This window comes from Melozone crissalis, unplaced genomic scaffold (assembly GCF_028551555.1).
Source record: "Melozone crissalis strain CALT ecotype California unplaced genomic scaffold, PUWL_Pcris_2 ptg000016l_1, whole genome shotgun sequence".
Taxonomy (NCBI): domain Eukaryota; kingdom Metazoa; phylum Chordata; class Aves; order Passeriformes; family Passerellidae; genus Melozone; species Melozone crissalis.
Window position 1 is genome coordinate 18952204 of NW_026535794.1, and position 25624 is coordinate 18977827.

Sequence of the window (25624 nt, forward strand, 5' to 3'; positions counted from 1 at the left end):
ATCACACACCAGAGAAATGTGCAAATGACAGCCTATCACAGCACTGATCTTGAAGATGCACCTAATGAACCAGATACTGTTTCATCCTAGTAGCCCCTCATTCCCAAACTAACATCCTATGTTTTGTGCAGGGATAGAGGCAAAGGCCCATTCCTCCTCTCACCTGCATTCTAAATTACCTCTGTGGCATAAAATCCTTTGTGGATCCTCACATCAAGGCTTGAAGCCAAGGACAACCGTTCTGGACGTGCAAAACTGACTTGGGCTGCACCGTTCTGCCATGTTAGCATGCTCTGAGGAAAGTGTCCAGGGAACACACTTGATGGGTAATGGAGTCTGCCCCAGAATGCCAAATGACGTAGCCCTGCTTATAAATAATAATCAAGCAATGCAACATGGGTTTCTACCAAAAGCAAACTTGTCACATCACTTGAGGGACAGCAGTGGAATATGTATGATATCAATAATGCATAGAAGTCAAAATTATTTCTTATTCATCTTCTTCTTATTTTCTTCCATGTTTTTAGGTATATCCCATTCTCCCTACAGATTCCAAAGCAAAAGGAAGGTGTTTTTAAAAGTCAAAATTAAATTAATAAAATGGAGGCACATGAATTCCCAAACCAGTTGATTTCTATAAATATGAAATCCACCTTTGTCTTAGAGCCTTTAAAAGGGGATTATTTTGTTCATGAAACAGCCAGATGAAACTTTCAGTTAGTGCTTAGGAAAATCTGTTCACATGATTGTGAATTACAGCCAATGGCAAACGAGTCCCACATCTGGACACAGCCATGTGCACCTGGATGTGCAGAGCTCCTGCTGTGTCCCTCAGCCCTCACTCCAAGTCCCTCTGCTGCTGCCCTTCCCATGAATTTTACTGCATCTGGAGCTAGAGAGTCGAGATCTAAAAGCCATGAGTCTGAAATGACACAGCCCAGTCCTCTAGAAACATCATTTGCCAGCCTGTCTCCACTGCAACATGCATTGCTTGAACAGAGTTCCCAGAGCTGGACAGTCATCTCTGTCACCCTGAGTCAGACATGGATTGTTCCCATTAGGAGCCACCAAGATGCTCCTCTGGAGAGCTGCTAGCAAGGCCAGGTCCTCTTGTGCCAGAAGCTCTTCTGGCTTCACCTGCAATCCTGAGTTTGGTCTCTGGCTTCTCACTCTAGAGCCCCCTTTTGATAATGATAATTTCTTTACTTTTTTGAGGAAGTGAAGTTGCATTGCCCATGAGGTACAGGGAGAAAGCAGGAAATGTGCCAAGACTGTAAACTTTTATCACCAGCTTAAAGACTGGCAGGCTGAAGAAACTGCACAACATTCATGTTTAAACACTTCTCAGTTGTTAAGTTAGCATCATGATTTTGAAATTACTATGCTCAGCATTAGTGTGCTCCACAAATACATGGCTTATATTTCATTACAAAGTCATATTTAGTGTCTTTTAATTATCTCTGTGGTCTGGCAGATTACCATAGTTATAATTATATGGTTTTCCTATTTATTTTGTATTGACTTTGCCAAATATCCCCACCTTCCTATGGGTAAAAACACTGTGAATGCTCAAACTCAAATTACAAACTCAAGTTACCATCAGGTTAATAATAAATAAGAGAATTTTTGACCTTCGCTGTCATTGGAAAAATAATTAAAATGTGATCCCAGCACCCCTGAAGATTTTTTAAACAGACACACGCCATCTATTATTGTTAAAGGATGATCTTGCAATTTATTAGCTGGTATCATGACTTCTGTGAGGCTTTTCTCATAATATTTTTAATATCTAGGACTGACAGTACTGTCAGCCAAGACCTCCCTCTCTGTGCTGATATCTCATAGAATGAAGTAGCTAGGTGTACATTTTATGATTCCCAGTTTCCTAACCCAATTCATATTCAATACACATCTCATAATATCAGCATTTCCATATTTTCCAATGAACATGCCAAACAGCCATTTGCCCTCCCTTTCGAAAAGCAAATGACAGAATAATCCTGTATTTTATTTAAAGTGTAAAATCTAATGATATGACCTTGTATTTGCATTTTCAAGGTTTTACCTCAGGCGTATGCTTTGCTATCTCTCTAATTAAAGTTGCACCATTTTTCTTGACATATTCATCTGAGTCCTTCAGGCATGTGAGCACAACTGGGAAAATTTCTGCTTCAACCACCAACTCTGCAAGATCCACTGAATGCTTTGCTATTTGGCTTAGAGCTGACAGCACCTGACGCTAGTAAATAAAAATTGTTATAAAATCAATAGCATACAAACATCCCACAACACACACTCCCCCTGCACACAAAAATCTATTGCATCAAGGAAAACAAAGCAGGATAGGGAAAACAATTACAGCTATTTTACAATTCACTGAGTCAATTCATGCACAAATATAATGGCACCGAACATTCGCTGGTTCCTGAATAAAAGTTTCTCTTTTGTTTTATCCCACTCAAACTTGTATGTATTTAAAAAAAAATATATATATACACCATTTAAAACTGTAATTTAAAATTTACTAAAATCTATAGAAAGTATTTCTATTTACATAAATTGGATCTGTCAGATCTTATATTAAGAAATCTTTGTGGCATTTTTATGTTGTCTTCTGTTTGGTAGAGTAAGACAGAAAATTTACAATAAGAAACAAATTTTTTTGTCAGTTAAACACTAGTGATTAAACCTTTGGCAACAGCTATTCACATCAGATAGTACATTCTAAAACACAATAAGTTCACTATTAACTGGCTTATCATATAATCTTTAGTATGCAAAACCTTTTTTGTAACTGAAATGTGCAAATCTTACCTATTAAAAGTATCTGTTGCATTCTTCATAAACTGTATATTTCTAAAAAAACCCCATACTTCTCACTTTAAAGATTAGTTTAGCTGTTCCTCACAGAGCTGCAGTTTATATCCAGTAGCTAAATTTGTAAATATGTGCAGAACTCTTTGTCACTAACTACATAGTTACATTTTGTTAACACCCAAACCAAGAGCTTCTAAATAAATATGCACATCCATGTCTTTGATTCAATCTCAAGTAATGACTGGTAGAATGGAGATAAAAAAAAATTAAATGTACCTTCAGTTTAGCATCAGGGTTCGGGATCATCTGAGCTAAGTGAGCGATAGCTCCTGCATCCACTACTGTCTGTGCTAACTCTGGAGAATGCTTTGAAATATCACTGAGAGTTGAAGCAGCAATCCTTTTCAAAGCAATTTCTGGCTCCTGGATACAGAGCACTAAAAGAGGAACAGCTCCTGCATCCACCACAGCTTGTGACAGTTCTGTAGGTCCAAGGAAAGTAATTAAGTGAGTATGGGTGACTGACCCTTGTGCAAGCCATTTTTCACCCTGACAGATACAGCAAAGGAAAAAGGGGAGGGTGTAGTTCACTGTCTCGACATCTGCATTTCAAATCAGCCCTCCTGGTTTCATAAACCGTGTGGACCAATCCACAACTGAAAAGAATGCAGGTCAATAGATGGACCTCCATTTACATGCACACATTTGAGGTAGATTAGGCTGAAATGGTTTGTTATTCTGTTTTCTTTTTCTTTTTTTAAAGTAAGCAGATGTCAGCTGTTTAAACTCTGGCTATTCTGCACTGATCAATAGGAAAGCATTTTATGCATGGCTAACAACAACACAGAAAGCCAAAGTACCAAAATTTTATCAACCGGCTAATTAGAGAGCATTTTACCCTCTTTAAATGATAAGCAGATATTAGCATAGATCAAATGCCAAAAACAAAAATACAAAAAACATACATAAAAGATTTATCTTACAAAGAAGATTGCAAAAATGGAACTTGGTGATCAAAACTAGTCTGCTATCATATGTAGGATGAGACAGAATTTATACTTTAATGACAAGAAAATGTTATCATACACAATTAGACAAATGAGAAATATCATCAGTGATATTGTGTGTCTGAGATTAGCACAATATCCTTAACTAACTGCACCTTAAACAGAAAAAAAAATCTGAGCGTGTGATTAGCTGACATGGACAAAAATTACACTATTAGAAATTCATTAGCTCTCTCTGTGTATGCAGCATTAATCACAGTCCTAAAATGAGAATTACTGGGTATCAGAAGCAAAATTTATATTATAACCAAGCTGTGCTATTTTAAAATAGTGTTGAAAAAGTGGTAAAAACCATAGGGGATTTAATAATCTATTAGGTTCTTCGTTCAGTTTTGCTACACCTTATTATGCATATCCATTATTATCTTTAACATTTATCTTGACTTACAGTACCATGGCAACATATGGCTGTTGTATTTCAAGACTCTAACTTAGCTTTTGATTTATAGTCCATCCATAAAGAGATTTTCATACTAAGAAAAATACAGCATACTTCATTAAATATACATAGACTAATATAGTTTTTCATGAAATCTGTATGTCATGTCATCATTACGTTGTTAATATCCAAGTAATGTTCCAGACCAGATTTGTTTTCAATTAGTGAGTTATAGCCACACACTGCAATACATGTGATAAGTCAAATATTTACACTGTATGTTATTTTATTATACAATATTTTAAAGAAAATATAAATATTACATCCAAAAAATAAATAATGCAATAATTTTTAAACTAATACAATACCCTGAAATTAGCTTAGTTGGCTAGAGCATAGTGCTAATAATGGTAAAGTTGTGGGTTCAAACCCTGGACAGGCCATTTACTTAAGGTTTGATGATCCTTGTGGGTCCCTTCCAATTCAGAACATTCTGTGAAACTGTAAAATTAACTCCACAAAGTTCATTTTTCAAATAAATATTTGACTGAAAATGTAGTGCATGCATCCTCAAAATACACAAATCATAAGATTTCAACAAACTCAAATGCTGTATTTTAAAAATCCGAAGTGAAATATACCTGAAATGTATGTCAAAACAAATCTGAAAAGGAGCTAATCAATATAAATGGTATAAATTACAGTCAGTTTTTGGGGAAAAAGCCATGCCCAGTTTCTTCAGATCGTGTTTTGCTGCTGCCCACTGACCAAGTGGAATTCATGGTGATCTACTGACCCACAGCCCAGATTAACCCCTCCAGCTGTGCCTCAGAACTTCAGAGCAACCAGAGCTCCACTGCCCACAGTCTGCTGGGAAATGCTAAAATCAGGAATCTGATGTCAAGAGGGACATGGTGCTAGAAGAATGGCCTTCTTTGATGTCTTAGGAGCTAAAATCATGAAGTTCAAGCAGGGAGAGAAAGAGCAATACTTTCAGGTCACAGCTACTCTCAGGCGTGCAAAAGTAACCCTAAAAGTTATTTTGAAAGAGCAACCTAAATCTGATTCAATTTAGATCAGCTCTTGCTGCTGGAAGTCTGATATCATTTAAATACTGATGGTTACTGTTGGTCATGGGTAATTAAATGGTTTTTCTTCCAGTGGTGTTTATAAGGTTCATGGCTAATAACTTACCACATGGAGGGCTGGACCTGTGTCAAGACAGACAAGTCGTAAATGGACTGTCAGAAAAACAGAAAAGCTGAGGCAGGGAAGAAAGGAAATACAGTACTTCCCATCTTGTTTCCCTGAAAATTCAGCCCAAAATTACAATTCTAAGTATTAATGACGCTATTATAAATTGTAAATCTTTTTTTTCCCTCAAGAAAAGGCTCAATTAATCTTCCTACTTGTAGAACATCTTTAATGCAGATTATACACCAAAGGATTCATGAAACTTTGCCATCCATTTAGAAACACAGACAGAGGTGGGAAAAAATCTAGACTGAGAAGGAGTTAGAGGTGAAAACAAACTTGGCAATAAGGAATTTTTTAAACCAAATATTCACTCTAAAAAATAACTAAAACAAATTACAAAAATACTCTTCCAAATACTACGCCAAGGCTGTACTATAAGGGCAAAGAAAAGACAAAAGAAAAGACAGCAGAGAAAAGCTAATGTATGAACCTCATTTAATTCCACAGAAGGTTAGGAAATTGAACTCTATTTGTCAGACACAAGAGAACTATGTCTCAAAACTGACCAAAAATAAAACACTTTCATCCAGATCTACATAAGGAAGATTTTAGCAAGTGGAGATAATATAGACAAGATTCAAATGGATGTAGAAGAAAGACTAATAAAGGCAGATTTTGGAGTCTGAGAAGCCACCAGTTCAAGTACAACTTGAAGTTGTAGTAGAGTTGCGCTGGTTTGTCTCAATACAAAAGCACTCATCAGGGATGAAGAAATTAATTAAAAGTAGGTTGAAGACTTATCATGAGTTTACGTGATCAGGAAGAGGGGAAAGCCAACAAAGTGGAGCCAAGATCCTACCTACATACCCACTGAAAACAATGGGAACTCTTACAGGATTATTCTAAACTAGTTTAAGGTGCTAAGAGAAAAACTCTGCTAATGTTATCACACTGGCAATAATAGCATGGATTATAAAAACCAGACAAGGATTAAAAAGATGAAGGTGAGAAAGTGAATGTTCAGGTTTTCCCCAGAGAAAAAAAATCAGCTCAATATTATATTGACAATATACAATATTATATCCCCATAGCAGAGCAGCAGCAACACCCCTGGTTGGAAGGAAATGCAGGTTTCAGTTCAGACCAGGGCTCTCAAACAGACCTTGCTGTGGTAGCAGGTGCATCCACAGGAAATAACAGGTTTTGACCAAAACAACCACCAATACTGCATTTTTCTGAGGACTGTGTGATCATGTTATGGCCACACAGAAAGACTCTAATTCCCACAAGTAGCCCAAAGGCTGCACTTCAAAATCAGAGGTTTCTGCAGGCCTCTACAACCACAGTGCAAAAGCTTTCACCGGGAGGATGGAGGTGAGACTCAAATCACTGAAGAGCTGAGGACTGGTTCCTGCAGCTGATGCTGCTTTGAACAGGAAACTGGACTAGAGAGCTGCCAAGGTCCCTTCTAAGCTGAGCTATGGTCCACTGGATGACAGAAAATGAGCAAAATTCTGCTCTTAGCAATAAGCTTCAGTATCAACAGTGTTGTTTATTTTTGTTTTCCTACCAATTTACAATCTACTGAAGCATGAGACAATGAATAAATTACACCTTTAATGCAGACAAAGAAAATGGAAAGCCAAATTATTTGCATACTTCAAAGAAAACAATTTTGCATTTTAACTGAATATGGTGTAAGTAAAATGTTACAAAATATTTTTCATGGACCTGATGGTATCTATGGCATTTGAAACATTTTATACTTCTTTTTAAACCCAATCAGTAAAAATAATGAATGGCAAAATCACAGCACATTGATTTGTACACTTTGGAGTAAGATCAGTATCTGAAATTCAGCTGAAAGGGAAAGAAAGAGCAGAACTGCACGAGCAGTTTCTAAATTTTGGAATCTGACCTGGCAAGATTTTAACATCTTGAAACCTCAGGAGACATTTGTCTTTACCTAAAATCTCACAGACCTTCTGGAGACATCTGTTCCCAGAAGAACTGCATTTTAAGAGATTTTTGTATGAAGTCAGTATAGAACTTGCTAGCAGAAAGGATTTTCATTGTGGAGGAGAAGCCTCAATTTCTCAGAATGGAAGTCTGTCCATGGGAACATACTCTGCAGTTCTTAATAGCTTTACTGGGTCATAGGTGCAATTTCTGATTAAAAGCAGAGAGACCCTCACCATTGCAAACAGTTATCACTGAATGCCAGGAGGCTTTGACTGCACTCACGAAGACAGAGGCTCACATCCTGCCTAAAACAGACCAGGACTTCAATCCCAGAGACATGCCCTAATTATTGAACTTTTCTTACTGGAGCAAACAAATCTCCCTAGCCCCCAATCTTTTCAGGAGAGAGAAAAAGTCTTGCCTCAATATTGTCCCAGTTCAAAACTGCAACAATTTTTGAAACTGAAAAACCTTCTGTGAGTGGGGGGAACCATTTTACACCCAGGTCTATTTTTAAAGTTAAAACTGCATTATGTGTCCACAGACAGTCAATGACAGAAAATCATAACCACCAAATTTTGTCAACAGGAGCACGTCAGTCTAATCCAGAGTTTCTTGAACAGTAAACATCAGCTATTGATAAGAGAAAGTCTCTGTATTCCATTTCTCTATCTCTGGATCCCATTTCCAGCAATATCGTGTTGCAAAGGCATGCTTGTAGCAGTGTAAGAAACATACAATGCACAGAGTGATCTTTCCACAGTATAACTCCTCTGCTTTCCATAATCATTTTAGAGACAAACTGTGACTGTTACAGAGGCAGTCAAATCCCCTAAATTGGTTGTAGCTGGGCAATTTTTTCAGGGGTGTTTTGGCGGGCTTTTGTTGGCATTCAGGGTTCTTTTACTGATTACATCTTGTGATCTGTCTATGTCCTGATGCTTGTAGCTTGGTAGCACTCACAATTTCAACCTAATTTCTGAGGATGCTGTTCTTATTGTCATTGTAAATTGACATAAGGTATGCACCCATTCACCATCAGTAAATAAATTATTCATAACCATGGAATAAAAATTTGTACAAGGAATTTTTTTGCCTTCAACACCCCCACATCACCTACATCTTTGCAGACAATGCTGTCACCCAGTGAACTGGATCACACTAAAGCTCCATCAGCATTCATGCAGTGAATAGCATGAAGGGCAATTGAAGTGAGTCAATATTGATTTAGTGACATAACAAAACTGCAGAAATGTTTATGTTAAGAGTAATGCAGACACACACATTCTACACACATTTATACAAATGAACGCTTTTGATATTTAAATAAATATCTTTCAGATGGAAGGAACAATTATTTTCCATCAAGGGTGGAATTCAATCCTGATGACCAAATGACAAAAGATCATTACCAGAGAGGTGTCCCAAGAATTAATTTGTTCCCCAGAAAATGCAGTCTGTTAGAAAGGTGCTAACAACTTTGGAGACTGTCCCAGTAAGCTAACCCGCTACATGGGAAGGGGGAATCCCCCATGCCTTCTGCAGTCCAACATTCTGTATTGATTAAAAAACAAAGAAAAACACTTTCAAAATCAGTCTATGTACATTTTAGAGCCAAAACCAAATATAAAACTATGAGTTAATGTTATGATCCTATAATTAGTTTAACTTTGAACAATACAAACACTAACTGTTTCTCCCACCCCTTCCAGCTAGCAGTTTCTTCCCTCAGTTCTTTCATTCACAGTCTAAACTTTTACTTGAACTATATAAATAGCTGGTAGAAGAACCATCAACCACGTGGATCAGTGTTTAAATACGAACATGACACCACCAGTGAGTTATACAACTGCCTGTGAGACAGCAGTGAACTGCTCAATACTGGATCCCTAGGATCTATTCCTGACTCCCAGAGAGTAGTGTGGTCCACTGGCTAATGATAACATAGTGCAATAAATTTGGCCTATTTATTCTGCAAACACTACTGGAATGAATGAATGAATGAATGAATGAATGAATGAATGAATGAAACTTACTTCTCCCTAGGCTTCTCCATTCAACTATGTATATCAAAGAAGAACTAATGCCAAGCAAAAGAAACCTGGTTCTGCAGCAACACCTACACAATATATAAAGATTCAGAAATCTGTTCATGAAGAGGAATAAAGCAGAGTGTCCTTTTTTGACCAAGGGCTCAAAACATTTTCTCTTAAAGCACCTCTCATAGCTGGGCTCTGCTGATGTCAGGTATGCCAGTTTCCCACAAAAAGGTACAGCATTGTTGGAATGGTACAGTTACACTAGGGTTTCATCCCAAATTTAAAATTTTCTAACTGTAGAGAAGAAAAAGTATATTTTTATACTTACCAAAATAACACAATTTATTATTGTTATCACATGACATTAAGCTAAAAGATGACACACATGAAACTTGTTACCTGGATTGTGTCGGGCAATGTATCCAAGTCCCCAAGATGCACCTTCTTTGACTCCAGGGTCAAAATCTTCCAAGCAAATCACCAGCATTTCCAGTGCTCCAGCCTGAACTACGGCCTGAGCTAGTAGTGGAGAATGTTTAGCAACTGCTCTTAGCACAAATGCAGTTGCTTTCTTGTAGTAACGCTAGACAAATCAGAAACAAACAAACTTTCACTAACATTAAGAAGCTTGAGGCATAATATAGTACAGACATGCCTAAATTAGACTTTTTTAGTAGCAGCAATATCTTAGATAGACCCAAATGAGGACCACTGGATATCAGACAAACAATGAACCTACAGTTCTTTGGGACAGCTCATGATATAAAATCTGCAGCAAGTGCATAAACAAACAGAAAAAAATGAGAGAGCTAAGATGATATGGGAAAAGAGAGTAGTCTAAGTAAGTCGGTTTAAGTGAGTAGTGAACAAAAAGAGCTACAAAAACAATAACTCTTAACATGTTGAACCAGATTATACAGGTTATGCAGGCAAGCTCCTAAAATAATTCTGCCCATCTGTAACACTTGCAAGGTTTTCCACTTTCTAAAATAGATATCCTCACAACATCTCTATGAGAAAACACTAGTTACATTTTGCAAACAGGAAACTGACACAGAGAGAATTAGATCCAATAAAAGAGTTTAAGATATGAATCCTGAAATGCCCAAACATTGCCTAAAACCCACAGCGAGGAGACTGAAAACCCATCCCACCAACACCCAATACTGAATAATTGCCAATTTTGACCAATTTTGACTGCAATTTTACTCCTGCCTGTGTCCAGAAAAAGCTCCTTTTGAAGAGGAGCCAGCACCTGGCCCTTTTGTCATAAGGGCACACAAAGTCTAAGCTCTTGTCTCAATTCTGCCCATCTCTCTCAGGACTGGACCAAATAATGGTTTCAGTATGTATATATAATGCATGACACTGCACACAGCATGGGGTTCCCACGTAAACTGCAGCAGTGATTTCTTCTAAAAGCACATTTAAGTCTTCCCTCAAAAATCCACTTCTCAGGTTCCTCCTGCAGTTTTATATCCACCATTAGGATATGGAAGCTGAAGTTTCCTCTACTGCCTTATATTTTCAAAATCCAGAGCTCAGTTAAAGCACTCTGGCCACAGAAAACCATGTTGTCAGAAAGACAGGTAGTTCCCCTCCCCTGTGAAGGGCAAGATTCATGGGGACACAAGTACCCTGCTGCTGTGTCTGAGTGCCTGGAGTGTGCCCTCCAGCCTGGGCACTGACAGATGATCCCTATGGACAAGCTCTAGAGGGCTCTCTCTCCTATGCCAGCTGCCTTTGATTTCATCCCAAGGTGCTTGGCTCTCCCCTGCGCTGCACAGGCAGTCTGGGCACTTTGCAGCGCTAGTCCTCTGTCAAGGCACTCAAAATTTAAACAATGCAAAGCCCACATCCCTTCTGGATCAAGTCCAGAAAAACAAAGAACCACGTGAGTGCTTTTGTGCATCCTGTGAGGTACCCAAACACCTTCAAAGCCTGATCTGAAGCACTAAGATATGGCAAAAGAACAGTATCTGCAATGCCTCCCAGGAAATAAAACACACCCAGGCACACTCCCTGGCCCTAGAAGAAGGTGACACAGCAGAAGGTGACACTTCTGTGCACCTAAACTCCTTTTTCCTCAAAGCACAATGGCCTCATCTATGCTACTGGAAACTGTTCCTGCCTTGTGCTATCCCTTAAACCATGCCCAAGCATTGTTGAGTAGTTTGATGTCTGGCATTGGCTAAAACCACATCAGAGAGCATGATTAACAAGCTACTGATTAACAAGCACAGTCATCTTTCAGTGCTCCAACACACACCCTTACCTTCCTTAGTTTACCAGTACTGATATAATTCCTTGATGCCAAAAATCCAGTTTTCTAAGTTAAGGTCTACAAGCAGGTACATTAAACATAATTTACAGGCAAAGCATTAAACTTCATTTAGGGGGAACAGAAGTTAAGGGAAACAGTACAGACAAATGGTCCAATCCCCAGATAATGGAAGTTACTGTAAGCTTTGTTGAACTCAATGGAGCCATATTTGTTTACATAAGTCTGTACAAATATGGGTATGTTGTTTCTGTTAAGTAATTATGCTCCTGGCAAAGAAAAACACTTCTTTGTTTTCATTATTCAAAACACATTCTTTAGAAACAAACCATATTCACAGGCATAGCCAGAATATGCTGTAAAACTGAATTTTGCTCAGTTTAATTGACAAAACATTGATCTGGGATGTTACCCTGTGACTGTTCCCCATAAATCAGCAGAAACAGTATTCATTGTGTGCTCAAAGAATCTCATCCTTAAATACAGATGTTGATACACTAAAAGTGAGTGGAATGGAAAAGGTTTCTTCGCCTGTGGGAAGTGACAAACTGTCTGCTTGCTAAACTCCGCATGAACTGGATGAGTTTCTCCTCTTGCCCTCAGTCACCAAGGCATAGCAGGCTTTCCATGACCTCACACAAGTCTTGCTGTTGCTTCCCCTAATTACTCTATCTCAGGGTACTTGAGCTAATTTAGTGAGGGTTTCAAGTTGTAGCAGGGGGTAGTTTCCAAACCAACAGTGGGTAGATTTCTGTTCCACATATTCCCTTAAAAACAGAAATAAAATATCCAAAATGTTTATAACCTTGTCTAATTAAAATCTTTACTTTCTTTTCATACTATACTAGTATCATGCCATCAAAGTTTTTATTTAGTGTTTTCTTTTTCAATTTTAATTGTATAGGCAATGATTCTATATGCACAAAAAGTATGCAATGAGTACATTTACATCTTTGTTTTCCTCAAAAGATTAAAAATTAAAATATATGGTTTTCCAAATTATATTTCCATTGAAAACCTACTTTTCATAAATCAAAGCTGCAACATAAAAGTGTGGCTGTGATATAAGTGCACTTAACCCTTCAGCTGTCAGTTTCCAGCTGCTTAGGAACCTTACTTGAAAGTATTTCTGTTAATCTAGGTTAGCATCATTCAAAAATCAAAGCTGAAAGACACACAGAGCTTGAGGAAAAATTTGAGGAAGGGTGTGGAACAGACCAACAGATTTATTTGCATTGCAATTGTGACTGTACTTTGTTTGGTTTTGACAAATATGAAGATGAAAACCTTTCTGCATATTTTCCTGTGTCAGAGGTTTGTTGTTTCTCACACTACAGATTTCCAAAGGACTGTGTTCGGAGATACAAAGTATTTCATTACAGAATTTCAGGGGTTTTAGATGTATTTTACACGTGTCTGGTATTATGGACAAAACCTAGTCAATTATCACCACAGCTTCCCAACCGTCTCCTTTTTGAAGAGGAACCTTTTACAAAGCATCACTCAACATTTTAAAAATGTTACAGTGCAATGAATGTATTTCCTATAGTGCATTAAACGGTAATACAATATTTTAAAGTCAAGCTTATTTGAAGTCAGACCTCGGCATACAGTACACAGAGATCTCTCAGGGGTTCAAACATGAATGCTGCTCTGACTTCAATACATTTAATGTCCTATTAGAATAACACCAGATGCTGACACAGAAAGATTTCCTTTTCCCTGTATGATAATTTTTTTAAATATTACTTAAGAGAACAATCATGCCTTACATTCTCCTCAGGCAGTGAACATATGAGCTGTGGAAGAATTCCTGCCTTCACAATTGCCTCTGCCATCTCCACATCATAATCAGCAAGTCTCCCAAGAGCCAAGGCAGTGGTCTGTCGAATACTTGGGACAACATCCAGCAAAAGAGGTCTCAGCAAACACACCACACCTGAGTTGCAGTAGGGAGACAAAAGCCAATTTGGTAAGCCGAAGTTTTTCTAAACATTTGCCTTTATTCATAAAAACCTACTAATTACTCTTCCAGGTAATAAGAGCATGTAGGAAATCCAGGTGTTCCACTGAAATGAAGTTGGCACTTGGATAGCACTGCTGATGTATAGCAATGTTTCTGCCCACTTTTCATAGGTACAGAACAATTCTGAAATCAAAAAAAAGGCACATGTAGAAATAAGTTGTATTCAAATATCTATAAAATACATCCCAAAGTCTACACAAGAAACGAAGTTACATTCAAACATACATAAAATACATCTGTTACCGTGTGCATGGGGAACTCCACTGGAGATGCTGGTGAGAAGACACTGACATGTCCCTCATTCATCATGCCAGTAGAACCTCTACACTGAATTACAACAAATTACATTTCATCTGCTGTAACCAATGACTGGCTTGAAAACCAATATCCATAATACATTACACTCCAGATAGAAGAGTTGTAGATTTCCTTATCGTGTTATTATTTATGATGTGTTTTCACTGATGAGTTCACAGTATATCAGCTAAGCATAAAAAATGAGAAAGTAGCAACAAGGGAAACTATAAAAAGTTACAGACTCAATGACTGGATAACAAAATGGCAAGTGAAATGGAGCTCATGCAGGAAACCCAACTCCAACCTCACAGATGCAGTGATGGACCCCAAACAGATTACTACCAACCAGGAGAAAAATCTCAATGTTAGAACAGAGAGTTCCAGAGAGATCCCAGCTCTTGCTCAGTAGTAGAGGAGAAACTTTACCTGCAGAAGTGTACAGAGTGCTCAGGATTATTGAGAAAGGGGTAGAGGCTAAAGCAGGGGTCACCACTAGCCTACATTCAATACCCTCCACTAAACTAGAACTGAAAAAAGTTCACTGAAAGGGAACAAGGATGATCAAAGATGACCAATCTGTATGTAGAAGCTCTTCCTGTTAAACGAGGACTCTTCAGTAGGGATAGAAGTGAGATCCCAATGGTTATATAAAGAATGTGACTCGTAAGGTCTGGGAACATGTATTGTGATCTCTAGAATGTGCTGTCCCTGCAGCAGCCAGCTCCATGAATTAACATTTTGGAGCTTTAGACCTTAGCCAGAAAGCAGAGCTGTCTGAAAATGGAGATGTTACAACAGAACAACAAACACTCAGAGCTAGAGGTCTCTTCATATCAGCTCTCTCAGCCCTTCCCACTAGTTTTTTTACAAATATAAAGATCTAGTCGAGCAACAGTGAAAGAAAGCAAGACTTGCCTTCTCTCAAGGGCTCCTATGGTTATTAGCATGAACAAAAGTCTTTTGGTGTGACAGTGCCACACTGGGGGATCACTGCCTGATGGCAAGCAACAAACACCCAGGTGTTCAACAGGGACTCCATGACAAGGAAAAGCTGAGGACCTCAGAGCAAGCAAAGGGATGGAGGCCATAACAAGTTACACCTGTAGCATGATTCTTGCCCTAAAAAGAAAAAAAAGTAAGTAGAGAAGCAGTAAAATTCCCACTTTTATTTTACACCAAAACCAAATTGCTCCCAGCAAGAAGAAAATGGCTGAATCATCTATACATGGCTCTGAAGGGGCTGGAAGAACAACACAAAAAACTAACCATGGAGGCCATGCTATCCTAAAAAAAATTTAGGAAGGTCAAACCCCTTGACAAAAGCTGCTCTATCATGAGAGGTACAGCCTCCCAGCGTGTTCACAAGACAAAATAACACAGGTTTCAGGGGGACACATAACAAAAGCAAGTAAACTGAACCTATGGAAACAGGTCTGTAATGTAGCTGGGGTCTGCTCACCCTTCTGTTAAAGCCACTGGGAACTGAAAGAGGCCTCCTGTGTAGCAAATGACAAAAGATAGATTCCCCGGGATTGTAAGATCAATGTGAATTCATTTAGCACTTGCAGAAATCACTACTTCAGAATGTGGTCATCACTGACATCTTCTCATGAACTCTACATAACAGGTATAGTGTCATTAGCAAGTTGTGCTTCATATCAAAAACCACTAAATACTTCATATGACAAATTAGAAGTAAAAACAAACATATGAGTTGGGGCCAATGCCATCATCTGTTATCTTCTAGCCAGTCATCTAAACTCTCTGTGGGAGGGTATTTTTTCTCCTTCCCTCTAACATCACTTGCATGGTCAAACAGCTGCTGAAATTCCTAAGGGGACCTCACACTGTTCTTATGATCTACACTGAAGGTATTTCAGTGAAGCAGGAACACTTACAAGTAGTTCACTTGCATTTACTGTACAGATATTCCATTTGAGCTCTTGACTTGAGATAATATGAAAACAAGATTATTTAATAAATAGAAAAAAAAAGGGGGGAAAATTATTTTACTGATATAAAAGAGCCTGTCAGAAGTGATTGGGAGAGAGGGAAAGGAACACTTCAGCTTGCAGTGTCCATACCCTCAAAAAGCCAAGAGCCTGATGGCTGGGACAGTAAACCAGAATGTGCCAGACAATTCAATTCTGATGATCTCAAATCCAGTGAAATTTAAAGAGACTAGAATCACTTAACGCAGGTGCTAGGTCCAGGCCATGTGACACATTTCTGACATACCTAGGCACAGCAAAATATAAAACCACATTTAACAAGGTTTACAAACATTCATGATTTGAGTTGTTCCAAATGTAAGATTTATATACTTTGTATTTTCAAGATTAGCTGATACAGCTTTCACTTTTGGGACAGCCTAAAAAGCCTTCAATCTGAAAATGCTTCCAAGCAGCATGCCTCCCATGACCAATGCCTTGCATTCCATGACAGTGTAAACCATGCAGAGTTTGGTGATGACATTTAAGCATCAGCACAAAATGTTCTACTGCAAATTACTTTAGCTGGTACAACTTATAATGAGGAAAGAGATGAAAAATGAAATGGGAGTTACTGTTTGAAGAAAGGATACAAAATGTTGCAACACAGTTAGATTAAAAAAAAAAAAGTTTAGAAATAATAGCAACTGTGCTGGTCCTCAAGGAAACTGTACTTTCCTAAAGTCATGTTTGAATGTAAGAAGAGACAGTGGACAAATAATTACAATGGAATGAGTTTTGGAGAAACAAGACAAAGAAAAAACAATTCCTGGTGCTGTACAAGCCTTATATTCACATCAAATTTACTGAGAATTGATAGAAGCATATACAGGCCTAGACCATGCCTGTGCATTGAACATAATTAAAAGCTTTTACCTCTACTTTCCACCTTCTCTTAAAACCACTTTCTCTGTGTCAAGATGCTTTCCATCACCTCCAATTAATCTGCAAAACCAACTGCTTGAGGAGCTTTCACCATTGTCATAATTTTTCTATCTTCAGCAAACCTAGTATTTCTTTCTTTCCAGCACTTTAAAAAATAATTCTGAGAGTGTGAAAACAGCTACATAGAGCTCCTACAGTCTTCACTAAAACACCTATAGGAAGCCAAGATATCCATCCCTTCTATGGCCTTTGAACCCAGTGCTGTAAAGGACAGATGTGCCTGGCACAGGATGAGGCTTTCCTGCACTGGCCCAACCCAGCTTTGTTCCAGACAGCTGGATTTGGTGACCTCCTCTATTTGATCTCTTCCTTTCATCTATCCTGTTTACAGCAAAGTCTACTCCTCCAAAGAGGTCCAAGCCAGGATTCCTATCAGCATTTTTAATTAAATTCAAATGTATTTACCATTACTTAGAGCAGGAAAATAGGCAAGAACCTTCCAACTACTTCCTTTTATCTTGACCATTCACTCAAGTGAACAGGGCCATACAGATCATGGAGTAGCAGTGTCTTGTTGCTGAAAACTTTAGAACTCTCTGGTCTTCTTCTAAATAAGTCTGTTGTGACAGCAGTAGGAAATTCATTAACTCTAATTCAAAAGCAACCACACAGAAAGTAAACTACAAAATAAGGCATTTAGACTATTGGACTAGATTTATTTTGGAAGAGTTCCCACTAGCACTCAGAAACTGAGTAACAGAGAATTACTGCCAAATATTCTCTCTTGCATCACAGAACCTTGACTGACACTGGGCAAGGAACGATTCCCTTTTCTATCCTCAGTTTCCCACTCAAATTTGTTTCAAAGAATGACACACTTTAGAAGCTGAATCACTCTTAACACACACTTCTCAAGTGGAGCTGTTACACACAGGCCTGATGCACTTTGTTTTAGCAAGCAAGTGCTGGCTGCTGCCTATCTGGAAAACAAACAAAAAAATCACTCAGGGTAGCAGCAGATTCCAATTTTTCTTTTCATTCCAAGTTTCTGCAGGAAACAAACAGTCACTATTCTGGAGATAGCAATCTTTGCTTGGCCATTTTGATTTTTTGGGGGAAAACAACCTGGAATTCATGCAAAATACTTCTACTCTCCTCACATCCCCATCAAATCCCTGTCAAACTTGACTAGTCACAAAACAGAATCACTACACTGGAAATTCTTTCCATTTCTGCATCTGAAGATGACTACTCCAACTTTATCCTCCTTCCTTAAAGGAAAAATAATTTCAGTTTTAAAATGTGGGAAAAGAAGTCATTCTACACTACAGCTGTCTCTGGACACACTCTTGTCTTGCAGATGCTGTCCTTCTAATTTATGCTTTGGACCAAGAAAATGTCCTCTCATTTTTGTGTGCTACCTGTTACATTTAGAGCATGCACAGAGCTAACATTAGCACTCACACATTCATCATATCAACTTGATTTTTCAGAGCTCTTTATATCAAATTCAGCTGACTTAACAAGGAAATAAAACAGAAATTTATTTCTGCCTCACCCTAACACCCTATCTTCAATGACCTTTTTCTAGGAACTGCATAGCAGTGAGTTTTAAATCCCCTGCTTAAAACAAATTTCCCAGAAGAGCAGTGAGAGAGAATTTTCACACTCACTCATCTTGACAGAGCCTCTTGCAGGGACAGCAGAGTGTGCAGGTCTCGAGTACACACACTGCTCAAGTGTGACTTGTCACAAGGAAGGACTCCTCAGTGCCACAGCTCCGTGCACAGCACAGCTGCCATCCTCCAGAGACCAAAGGGAACATCCACACACTTGGGTAACAGAGACTCTGCCTGATCAAGTAATTCATACAGCAGCTACCAGATGGTGTGGGACACAATGCAGATTCAGTTTGACAGTATCACTGAAGATTCCTGAAGGATTGAGGAACAGTAAGTTTCTCCTCCTTAGATGCCAGACCCTGTTTCTGCATTAATGAAGCAGAACTAATCCTGTTACAAGAGGACAAATTTCTGAAAATACCATTTATAGGGCTGTTAGTGGCCGCCATGCAATTGTGCACAGACACACCAAAGCCAAGGTGGCCACAAGGAGCTGCTTCTTTTTAATGTCCACTTGTTAAGATGAGACTGAAATCTCTAAAAAAATCTGGTTTTGACATTTCACTTACAAATCTCCAGACAGGCCACGAGACTGAGAAGAAGAGGAACAGTTGAGCTTTCATTCGATTGAGTTACAGAAAAAGTCAATCCTCCAGCTTTAGCTGCATTTATTTTCTCCTTCTATGTCACCTCTCTCATACTTTCCTTAAAACAACCCCTTCTTGCCTTCATCAGGCACCACAATGTCCTAAAGCCTTTGGAAAAGCCACTCTCCACACATGATCTACCACAACTGCCAAGACAACCTTTTGTCTTTTATGCCACATTGCATTAATCCTCTCCTACTTCTCAAGCTCAGTAATGCTTTTAACTCACAATAAAAAAATTTTTTTAGAAAACACAAAACCAAAAAACAAAAAAACCAAAAACAAAACCAAAGTCAAAGCTGTCTGCATCCTTTACAAAAGAGGGTACACAAACTCCAGTGTTGAAACTGGCTACTTGGGGGCAGGCACTGGAGTCTGTCCATGCACATCCACTTGCAAGATCCAAATGCTCCCAGGCTTTCTATTAAGCACAGTGCTATCAAATAATATTCTTTAATATTATATAAAATATGGAACTATATCCTAAAATCCCATCCTAGGGTCTTGTTCTGATTACCCAGGGCCAAGTGTCCAAGTGTCCAAGTGTCACATTGAAAAATGGTACATTTAAAATAAGAATGAAAAAATGAGAAAAGCATGGGCAAAAATATTCCATGTAATTGGAGGAGGGAAATCAATTTGAGCAGCGTTTTCTTAAAAATAAAGGCACCTAAAACCAATCCAGAGATTCAGAAATACAGCTTTTAAAACCTGTCACCAGTGGAATAGGTCTGGAGCCAGGAATGAACTAACACTGACGACATCACCCTTTACCTACAGACAAACAGACCACAAAACAGGGGAAAGCCTGCCATGGCCAAGGGCTGCTGGTGGAGCCCCAGTCTGATCCAGGCAATTCCTGCCTCCAGGCTTTAGCCTCCTGCCAGCACGGGCTGTGTGGAACAGGTACAGGAGAAAAAGCCCAGAGGTGAAAGCAGAGGAGGGCTCAGGGCTGGAGTTTAGGCTGAGAAGCAGCTTGGTACCAGGAATAATGGAAGGGAGACCTGGGCTCAGGGCTGTGGGCTGATGGAGTTGGAAGAGATTCACTGGGAGAGGATCTTCATTTACAGTGACATTCTGGAACTTTCCTGGAACCCTGCAGACTGTCCAGCAAGCCAGCAAGGCAGAGGAGCAGCAGTGGAAGTTCTCTGCCTGAGATGATAAAGATACCCCAGCAGCAATGCAAAGGGCAGTCAGGTGTGCAGGGCCCCAGCACACAGCCTGCTGCACACACAAATCTGGTTTTCCATGTTCCGAACTCAGCCTTCCCCATGACTTCTGCAGTCATCACACTTAAGAATGTGATTAGCCCCAAAAAAGGGGTTAGAGCTGATCTTGTAATAGCTTTAGAGTCAAAGTAGCAAGACTAAACTGTTTCTTAATCACAATGACAGCCTTAAATAACTCACATGTTAAAAGCAACATTTCTCATCACCATATGTTCCAATGCAAGATAAATAAAAAATAATCTAATAATCAATCAAAAACAAATACACAGAAGTAATTATTCTGATACATATATTAATCCTGAATTGTTAATGCCTCCAAAAAATCAAAACAAAATGCAGTTTCAAAGGGGTTGTTCATTTACAGAGTCCTGCACTTCACAAGGAAAAAAACTGAAGAATTAGACCCTCAGTGACTACCACTGTTCCACACATACTAGAAGCACTTCAGATTCTCACCTAGCTCTTCTAAAAGACAGGCAGCTGCCTAAAACTCAGTGCAAGAAAAAGAGCTCAAGTTCATCTGTCATTATAACTGAAAACAGCCGGTTTCTTGGATTTTAAATTTTGGAAGGATGAAGAGATGTGGAGCTGAATAATGCATTCCAGTACCAAACTCCACAAGCAGTAGCTACCAAATAAATAGATTTATATTTTAAAAATATATTTAAAGTTGTTACTATCAAAGTAGCTTCACCCTTTAGTCAGCAGCCCTCAAGAAACAAGATTTGATAAAATGTCTGTCATTGTTTCACATGTACATTTACTACATGGAAAAGGTTTAGGAGTTTTGGAACAGACTTTTCTCCCCAAGTATCAACAAACTAAACATTCAAATGACAAAATCCTGTAATTATTCATGGCAGTATTTAATCATAAGGAACACCTTTATCAAAGCAAAACAGAGAGTTGGAAAACACACAGGAATGAGCTCCAACAAAAGAATCTCTCTGATCATTCCTTGCACTTTCTTGCCACCAGAAAGCTGTTAAGCTCCCAGGCACTAGCCCCCAGGACCATCTTGACCAGGAAAGGGCCAGGGCCATGCAAATGTGTTGAAGCCCAGGGCCAGGTTCCAGTTCCCTGGCTACAACATCTTTGAGATTTCTGCCCAGTGGGAAAAGCAGCTCCAGAACTTGATGAGATACAGAAGCTTCAGAAGACAGATGTCCTAAGTAAAGGTGGGCTTCCTGTTGGCCCTCTCTGACCTTCTTTTCAGCTTCCCAGCAGTTTTCCTTACAGGCCATTCATAGGAGTTTCCACAGCAATGGCACCTCAAGGTTTCCCAGCAGCCAAGCCAGCACAAGGAGCTGGTGATGCCTCTGATGCTGTTTGCTCCCCTCCAGGCTGCAGGCTCCAAATGTGCAACAATACCCCTGCCTGTACCTAGTTTAATACCACAGAAGCAGGCTCAGAGGGTAGTAAAGAATTACTTTTTCAACACTTCTATCTTTCATGATGTTAGCATGGTGTCCAGACACACCTCCACAAAGAATAAGGTCTCAAACAAGTATTTGTTTTCCTTATGAGATGTTAACTATTTATCAAAAAGACTTCTAAAATGGGATCAGATGCTTTATTCCTTGAGAACTCATATTTCATTCTTATTCCAGGAATATAAACTGAGGCCACTAATGCAACAGTACCTGACAGTACACTTTAAGGATATAATTTTGTTCAAATTCAAGTCACTGTAATGTTGCCTTCTGCTTTTGCCAGAAAGATACCAAACCCTGACAACTTTTGAGATCCAACAAAAGAACCCTGCAAGGTGCCCCTGACTCCCAAAGCTAATGTAAAATAACAATGGGCATCTTTTCCCATCTTCTTAAAACAGCAATCTCCATAAGGGATGGCTAGAATTCTTATTCACCAGAATAAGAAACAAGTCCCAAACCCTTTTAAAATCAGATTTATACAGAGATACATGAATAGACAGGCAACTTAAATCATTGCTCCAGCCCTCACTAGATTGAGATCATAAAAGGCACTCACCAGTTATCTGCTAGACAGCGATGTCCCAAAATATTTGTTTTAATAAAAGGACCAATTTTATTTTAAAACTTGGATCTAGCACATCCAGAAAAGGCCAAGATGAACAGCTCTCATTGCAATTATATAACTACAAAGTACTTTTAAAGACACAGGTGGGAAAGATGGTAAAATATTTGTGTGCCATCTAAATAAATTGTAACAGGCATATTTGCAGACATTCTCCTCTTGTCCAGCATCTGAAAAACTAAAACTTGTGGAAAAGCAGCTCATGACCAGAAAGAGCCAAGTGAGCTAATCTACACAAATGAACATTTTCAGATTACTATCCAGAGCCTGATCCTTGCAAATTTAACCTTCAGACCAACATCAGCTGTGTGCAGAAGAAAGTTTCAGGCCTCTGAATCAATTATTTGTTCTGCACAAGCAAGAAATCAGTTCTGACGTCAAGTTACCAACCAGATTACATTAAAAGAGTTATTTTAAAAATAAATGCAATGCAATTACAGTTAGCTTGGCACTTTGATTGTTTTCTTAAAATAGAAACTTTCTGCATTTTTACAAGGCTGAGCTGTGAGAAGCCTGCCTATACAGGATCTCTCTCTGGGAGCTGCCAAAACCAGGACTGCAAAAGGACTCAGAGGAACCTCTTCATACAAATAAGGCATAAATTATTCCTATAGCCACGATGTCCCCTTGGCAAACAGAGATCACTTGTGTAAGCTACAGCAGTGTCATTAACTCACCAAGAGATGGAAAACAAAACAAAGATTCAAGAGCCACAGCAAAGTAATACAAAAGGCCTGGTATTAACATGCTGCTCCCATAATGAAAGGAAATGTTTCCTTAAGAAAAGGTGGTTCCTCAAGAATTTAAGTGATAGATTTTTAATAAAACAATTCTAAAAAACTGTTGTAAATAAAATAACAGAAAGTTGCAAATATTTACACCAGTGGTTTTCTTTTTCGTTTGCTTTTTAGATGTCATTGTATTTGAGAAAAGACTGATAGCTTTATTAGATCAGGGAAACAAGTATCAAAACAAAATTGAGACACACCAAAACATAATCAATTCATGAATACCACCTGGCAAACCCACCACTGATCTATAGCACATTTTCAAACTGTCATTCAGGTAATCAATTACCAGGCACTTCTTTTTCCTCTTTTAAGCCCAGGAACTTTGGCCGAGCGGAGTGGATCTGCCAGATGCCAGCAGCTCAACAGCTGGTAGAAGTGCTCCCGCAGCTCCTCTTTCTAAAAATGTTCAATTTGGTTCACGACATCCCACGACAGCAATATAACAAAATCAAATCCCTCCTAAGCTGAGCCAGTCTGCCGGCAGAAAGCATCGAAGAATTTAGGAACAACTTGTAAAGCCGGTATAAAATTTTGTTTATTCTAAAAGTAGAATTTCCTTGGCAAATTAGTGCTGTCTTCATCGGGAATTCCAATCGCTGAACTTTACATAAAGCTACATCGGAAGCGGGAGGAAGTAAATTTGAAAAAGGGTTATAGTGAAAAATGTTCCTTGAAATAAACCGGAGACCTCAGCCGGAGACACCCACCCCGCACAGGCACCGGCCCGCAGCCGAGCAGCGCAATTTACCTTGGCACCGAACGAGGGGGACTCGCCAAGCAGGGCGGGGGCAAATCCTACTGCGAAAAATCTCCGGAAACTGAGCGGCCCACGGGGGAGGAGGGAGATAAAACAAAAACCGGGAAAGGCCGCGGCGCCCCGCGCTGTCCCCGTCCCCGTCCCCGTCCCCGCCCCGGGGCGCGCAAAACCCCGCGGCTCCCGCGTACCTGCACTGCGGAGAGTGTCGATGCTCTGCGGCCGGGCGGCGAGGTCGGCCACCGCCTGCGCGAACTGCGACCGGGCGCGCTGGTACTGCTCGAACACTGCGGGCGGCAGCGCCGGGGCGCCGGGTCAGCGGGCGGGCGGGCACCGGGCGGGAACCGCGCCAGCCCCGCTCCCCCGGCCCCGGCCCCGGCCCAGCCTACCTTGCAGGACCTGCCGCTGGCTCATGGCGGCGCCGGGCGGGCTCCGCGCGCGCGGGGATTTCCGCGCTAGGGACGCGTCTCCCCGGCAACCGGGCGGAAGCGGAGCCGCCGGGGGCGGGGCCTCGGCAGTGACGTTAGCGTGCCCGCCCGCCGCGCCCGGTCCCGCTCCGCCCCGCGGGCTCCGCGCGCCGCGCTGGGGCCGTGCCCGCGGGACCGGACGGGACTGGACGGGACGGGACGGGACGGGACGGGACGGGACGAGCGGCGGCTGTATCCGGCCGGCTGTGCCCGGCACCGGCCCCGGCCCCGGCCCCGGCCCGCACACGTGTGTCACTTGCTCACTGCCGGCGCAGGTGTGGGGATCGGCCCCTACAGAGGCTCCCGGGGGCGGGTGGACCGGCAGCTCCGCGGAGACGGGAGCGCCGCTGTGTCGCGTCTGTAGCACAAGCACAACACCTGCGGGACGGTATCAACACGACGTGGCATGAAAACGTGTACAGCGCTGTGCGCACTCACCTCTCACCGGCGGGCAGTGCTGCTCCCGGGGCACCGGGGAAGGCTGCGGACGGGCAGGGAAGGCGCAGCCCCGCGGGACGGCGCCGGGCTCAGCGCAGGGACGGGTCCGGGCCACAGCCGCGGCGCCGAGTCCCGCGCAGCGGAGGCTGGCGGGGAGCTGTCGGACGGCCGGACCGGAGCCTGTCCGCCCCCGCTGACATTCGGGAGCGGCGCCGCGGCCGCCCCGCCGGTGCGTATCGGTGGGACGCGCTGCTCCCCCGGGGGCGCGTCCCTTGTCCCGCTCCGCTGCTGCGCAACTTGCCCAGGGCTCGGCGGGCAGACGGGACAGACTCGGCGCTCTGGCGAAATCCAGCGCATCTCCCGGCAGAGAGAGGGTCCACCTGCTTGGCTCCCGCTTCCCTCCGCTGCCTGGGTGCGGAGGGAAGATAAAAACTAAATAAGAAAAATAAGGGCAGCTCCAAGCTGTTCGCCCCCCGACGCGCCTTTCTTCTTCGTGGTGTCCTTTGATTTTAGTTTTTTCTTTTCTATCTCACCACCGACGCGATTCCTCTTCGGGGATCTCCGCCCTTGCCTTGGCCGCCGCGACGACCCACGCAGGAGTTTTTTCGCCTCATGGGGAATAAACTTGTCCCGCGCAAGGCCGCGGAGCGCGGCGGGGCCGGGGCGGTGCGGGCAGC

At 40.9% G+C, this 25624-nt stretch overlaps 1 protein-coding gene across 1 annotated transcript in view; it reads right to left on the reverse strand.

Annotated features, from left to right (window-relative positions):
• Positions 1-24483, reverse strand: part of SPAG6 (sperm associated antigen 6) — a 34588-nt gene extending 10105 nt beyond the window's left edge. Inside the window, exons 1-6 of the mRNA XM_054274199.1 lie at positions 24432-24483; positions 24234-24329; positions 13515-13681; positions 9861-10044; positions 3094-3299; positions 2066-2239 (exon numbers count right to left, since the gene is read on the reverse strand). Of these exons, the coding sequence (XP_054130174.1) occupies positions 2066-2239; positions 3094-3299; positions 9861-10044; positions 13515-13681; positions 24234-24329; positions 24432-24456 (852 nt within the window). The 5' untranslated portion in view covers positions 24457-24483. The remainder of the gene's footprint in view (positions 1-2065; positions 2240-3093; positions 3300-9860; positions 10045-13514; positions 13682-24233; positions 24330-24431) is intronic.
• Between the last annotated feature and the right edge of the window lie 1141 nt (positions 24484-25624).